General features: G+C 36.5%; 1 protein-coding gene across 1 annotated transcript in view; it reads left to right on the plus strand.

Annotated features, from left to right (window-relative positions):
- Window positions 1-5,210, plus strand: part of Kcnd2 (potassium voltage-gated channel, Shal-related family, member 2) — a 514,460-nt gene extending 509,250 nt beyond the window's left edge. Inside the window, exons 5-6 of the mRNA NM_019697.4 lie at window positions 1,382-1,629; window positions 2,570-5,210. Of these exons, the coding sequence (NP_062671.1) occupies window positions 1,382-1,629; window positions 2,570-2,747 (426 nt within the window). The 3' untranslated portion in view covers window positions 2,748-5,210. The remainder of the gene's footprint in view (window positions 1-1,381; window positions 1,630-2,569) is intronic.
- The last annotated feature ends 790 nt before the right edge of the window (window positions 5,211-6,000 follow it).

The following is a 6,000-nucleotide window of genomic DNA, read 5'->3' on the forward strand; positions in this document are numbered from 1 at the left end:
TCTCATGTCTTTTCCACTATTTTACCACTGAGGAATATTTCTTAATAAAAAAAGTGGTTTCAGCCCCCAAAAATACAATTTAGTTTGAGCGACTCAGAAAATATTTACAGCAACCAGAAGCAGACTACCTTCTTTAATTCCAATCCCTAAGGAGATAAGTCGGATGGCCTTGTCTTGTAAATGGTACCATGTGTGTCACATGTGCATTGTAAGAGGAAAAACCCAGATTATGACTTCTTTGTGCAAGAAAATTAACACAAAATTCTGTCACCTAATCATTGTTCTCTGGACTCCAAACAGTACAATGCTGAATTCTACATGCTTCAAAATGCTACCCTCAGCAAAGCAATGACAAAATGAGCAACTAAAACAATCTGTTTCCCATTAGGCCATGAATTGCTTCAATTGTTTTACTAATATTTTAGGATGAGAGATGGTTAAGTTAAATTCAAAATGTGCGAAGTCTGCCATTATGAGGCCATTTTCTACACACACGCAGATAAAAATCATAATTGAAGTCATTCTCCAGTAATTCGAGCTAAGGAAGTTTGATCTTATATTTCTGAGGCAGAATTCTTCTGTAGGCATTTCAGGAGATAATTCTTTACTATTTTTACATTAAATTTTATATTGTGGTCTTTAAACTGTGGTAAGTGAAATGACACACCGTGCTGTTTGTCTCTGAGCGGGGGTGGGGGGGGGGAGTTAGGAAAATAGAGGTGATGAACCACAGAGATGAGAAAAGAGGCCACAAAACCTTGGAACTAATCTCTTGAGAGATATTTCTACGATATGGACATATAATCCATTCTTTATTAATAAGCAATAGTTTATGCATATTGAGAATTTTAGGGTAGCATCAAAAGAAATGGAAATGCCTGAGGTGTCTCGATTTCTAATTAAAACATTTCTATGCCACATGAAGGTGTTTGTTAATATATAGTAGGTAATTTAATTTAGAACAGCCTGTTACAGTAGTCTCTTTTTATGTTTAGTCATAACAACAAGGTCACTCTGAGCCTATAAATTCCCTGTGGATATTTTTATATTCATTTAAAAGTTTTGTTTCTTTAGTTGATAGCATTCTAATTTTACGCTTAAGTTAATGAACAATATTTTTTTAAAACTATTGTCCTGTAAATAAACACTGAATCAGCTCATACATTTCCATCTCCAGATCTAGATAGGAAGACCCTTTTCCTCAAAAAAGTTCCCTAAAGAAATTTTGATTTTGATAATTTAGTCTTTCTGAGACCTGTTGGATCAAGTCTAACGTGCATCTTAGTGTATTTTAAAGTTATAAAATAATGGTATTTAATCTCTTTTAAATCACAAAATCCTTTATCTGCCTCCCTCCCATTTCCTTACGACTCTCCCACAGAACCATGAGTTTGTCGATGAACAAGTCTTTGAAGAAAGCTGCATGGAAGTTGCCACCGTCAATCGCCCATCAAGTCACAGTCCCTCTCTCTCCTCACAACAAGGAGTCACCAGCACTTGCTGCTCACGGAGACACAAAAAGACTTTCCGCATTCCTAATGCCAATGTGTCGGGAAGCCATAGAGGCAGTGTGCAAGAACTCAGTACAATTCAGATCAGATGTGTGGAGAGAACTCCACTATCCAACAGGTACCTGGGGTTGATCTGTACTGTGTAAATGCCCGTCCTGGTTCATAGACTATGTCCGCTGCCATCACGGTGCAACCAACGTGGCCTTTAATCCTAGTTCCAAGGAAACAAGGGAAAACTGACAAAGCAAAAATGAGCATATTTGTTAGTGGTTAAAAGATGCATTAGGAAGCAGAGGAAATGGCTCATTGGATAAATTGATTGTCATAGAAGCCTAAAGACTTCTAAAGCCTAAAGATCCCAAATTCTCTAGACTCCACATAGAGCCAGCCATACATTGAAGTTGTATATAATCCCATCACTCAGGAGGCAGAGACAGGGAATCCTGCAGGTACACTTGGGATGGGTAGCCAGCTGGAGTTGGTGAGTCAGCTAGGACCCTTTCTCCATCCATGGACTGGAGAGCAATCAGGAAGGCATCCTCCTTCCTGCACCATGGGAAGTTGGTGATAAGTCTGTCACTTGTAGAAAATGTCAGACCTCAGATACTTAGACCTAAGTCTTTGAGTTTCTTAACATATGGCTTATCATTTAGTAGGAGCTTTCAAGAAATTGTGACTTTTCGAAACAACACCATCCCTGAGATTTTATAGCCGTAGGTGTTACAAAATTCTCCATGGGATGACATTACATGCTGAAGCCTCTCAAAGCCTCTGCCAGAAGAAACTATTTCAGTTGTTATCTGAGCCCTGTTGTTTATATTTTTATAGAACATACTTTGAGAAATAGTTGATTGAACCAAGTTGAGCAGAATCTTAGGAATGTGAGTTATGTTAATAAACTGACTAACATTTATGATAACATATTAAAGTGGCTTCAAATATGGTATCGCTTATATATTTTAAATATTTTAGTAGTAAAATATGAATTCTTCAGTTACATGAAAAACAACTTAAAATAAATAACTTACTTGTTCAAAACTACTTTTCTCCCTCATTAGCCGATCCAGCTTAAATGCCAAAATGGAAGAGTGTGTTAAACTAAACTGTGAACAACCTTACGTGACCACAGCAATAATAAGCATCCCAACACCTCCAGTAACCACCCCAGAAGGCGACGACAGGCCCGAGTCTCCTGAGTATTCGGGAGGAAATATCGTCAGGGTGTCTGCCTTGTAAGACAATTGCCGCAGGTCTGAGAGAATTTGAGCCCTGACTATGGAAAGAATCTAAAGGAGAAGAAAGAAGAAATAATAACCCCTTTTTGCATATTTAGACAGCAAAGCAAGAAGGTTGGCGATGAAACAAAAAAATCAAGATTTCAGAGTTGAAGATGTGAATCAAACCACCAAAAGGCATTTCTAGACAGCGTTCAACCTGTCCACAGAGGGTGACTCTGTGGCCCTTTGACTTTGTGAATGAGCACAATGAAATGCCATTTATTGATGCCTCTTATGATCAGAACTCTTTTTTAATAAAACAAATAAAACAAATCTTTGGACATAATGTTCCAGTTGAATGCAAAACAAAAAAAATATGGAAAACATTTTGATAAAAATTTTTCCTGTTAAAAACCATGAACATTGGCTCTGATGAAGATTGCTATTGATGAAAAATTCATACGATCCATTTGTGTGGACTGAAGGAAACCATCCCAATGCATGCTAGAATTCTTTGGAGCAGTGATCTCAGTTTCCTTATGTTGTCTTCAGAATAGGCATGACAAACTATACCTGTAGAAAGGGGAAATTTCTGTGCACTTACAATGAGCTGATTGTCCATGTTCTATGGTGGGCTGTGCAAATAAACTCCTTTTAGCACCACAGTGTTTCTCATGGGGATGCACACTAGTATATCTAAAGTGTTCGGATAGTTCAGTATTAATTATTGTTTAACCTTGCACCTAGTCATTGTTATAACTGCAATAATTCATTCTATATCTGTTGTATCGGGAACCAGGATTTTTTTTTTGGACTTTCCATATATTCATAGATACAGTGAGAGCCACATTCATAGAAAAACTCCTGGTGTGGCCGGGTTTTAGCTGACTTTTTAATCCAAAACTACTGTGTCATAAATGTATTTTGGTAGTATTCTTTGGTCCACTGTATTCCTGTGACCCAGTGCATTATCTGTCCCTGGATCTCTTTAGTGTCTTTCCACTGAGCTTACCCACTAATGACAGGACTAGTGTCTACTGTAGTAGTAAAACAAACGTTCCCTGCCTTTGTATTTCTCAACCAGTTATTATAAGAAGACTGTCACCAATCCCCTTGATAACAACTAGAGTAAAGGAGTTGACATGAAATATCTCCAGTGTTTCACTATTTGTAGAAAACCCAGACCCTGCAAACACCCATATGTGTTTTATGAGAGGCGTTAAATGGTACTTTTAAAAAAATCATAGGATGGATGATTTCAGAATCTAACTCAATGTATTAATTATTTTGCTTCAGATCTTCAATACATTTTGAGGACAACTGGAATGCAGAGGAAAACTGAAGTGCTTTGTATAGCAATATTTGATGAGAGCATGCTTTAAATGCCATCCAAGAAAGCAACAATGTATCTCAAAAGATTCTAGTGTATCACAAGGCACAAAGTTCTCTGCAAAATCAGGAAGAGGGAGTATGGTGATGTGAAGTCGACCACTGTGTACATTTAAGTGAAAAGTCTTGCTACCTTTTCACCCTTGAATATCCGCAGATGTGTCTGCACGTGACAATGTAAAAATAAAAAAAAAGTTTTATGTCAAATGAAAAGTTTTGTTCATTCCAAGCCACCACTGTAAGAACGAAAGCTTAGTTTCTATACATGAAAAAGAATTAATAATTAGTCCTCTGACATAGAGATTTTGAAATGCTTTTCACAATTTATCATAAGAAAATGAATTAATCCAAACATTTTCAGGTAAAGCCAGAAATGGTCACTTCCCATTTATAGAATAGCTTCTAGGACAGTGCTAGGCACACAGTAGCTCTTCATCAAAGCTGAGTGACAGGGAAAAGAACTCAGCTGACCCTCGGGAAGACCTGGCTTTACTCCTAGTGTGTCTTTGAAACAGTTACTAATATTCCTGAGACGTGAATATTAACAATTCTATTAACACCTGCCTGTTGTCACTTTATGCTTCTAGAGCAAATGTATAGTGAAACTTCTTTGATGGCACTTATTAAAAACTCTTTTAAAGTAAGTACAATCAGGAACATTTACCATCTTTTGATTCCCAATAAGAAATTCTATTTTCATGTTCCTAATAGGACATAAAACAACATAGACTTGGCTTATTTGGGTTGATACTTATTATTCCTGCTTTGGTTTGTCGTTTATCACAAATTATTAATTTCTTCAGATTTTCAGAAGTGAAATTTTAAAAATAATCTTTTGGATGTTTTAGGTGATTTAAAATATACTGTGTTGGTGGTGAATGACTTTTGATGACGGTGTTAAGTGCAACTGTACTGTAAGTGAAATGTAATTATTTCTGTGTATCATATGGAGTAACTAAGGTCATTGTTTTTGACAATTTTGTTTGAAATTCATATATCTTATTTCAAAGGATAGCATAATATCTGCATTATGCTGGAAAAAAATAGACCTTTGGAGAATACTTAAATAAAACATGTGCATGCTTGAACAGGACAACATGGTTGACTGTGGCCTTTTTTCATAGATTTAATCCCTTTCCTAAAGATGTGTCACACTAATAGTAAATCTAAGAGGACCCTGTGACTCATGCAGACTAAAAGAACTCAAAACGTCACTGTAAGGTAGACTGGATCAGACAATAGCTTTTCTCCATCACTGGAATGCCAGAAAGATAGATCATGGAATGGGGGAATCACTGAGAAGTCCAGACTTTGAGCTAGATATACTCTTATCACTGTTGCTTGTATCAAGCAAAGTGAAGCTCAGAAACTGCAGTACTGGGCAAAGCTTGGTTCAGTTCTTAGTAATAATAGAGGGATCTGTGGTAAGAAAATGGGCAATTTGTATGCCTATAACTATATGTCTGTACATAGATGATAAATGAGAGACACAGATAGATGATAGATAGATAGATAGATAGATAGATAGATAGATAGATAGATAGATGATAGATAGATAGATAGATAGATAGATAGATAGATAGATAGATAGATAGATGATAGATAGGCAGGCAGGCAGGCAGGCAGGCCGGCAGATAAATAGATGATACAGATAGATGATGATAGATGATAAACAGATACAAGATTTGTTTTAAGATATACTGCAATTTTTTAAATTTTAATTAAAATATTACTATATCACTACCTCCTTTCTTTTCCTCTCATGATCCCCTCCCATTTTGCTCCTTCTAATCTTTCCCATCTCCCCTCAAATTGAGAGCCTCTTTTTTATTGTTGCTACACTCATATATGAGAAAATACAATAGACAGAGTCCATTTTTGTT

Source organism: Mus musculus, chromosome 6 (assembly GCF_000001635.26).
Source record: "Mus musculus strain C57BL/6J chromosome 6, GRCm38.p6 C57BL/6J".
NCBI lineage: Eukaryota > Metazoa > Chordata > Mammalia > Rodentia > Muridae > Mus > Mus musculus.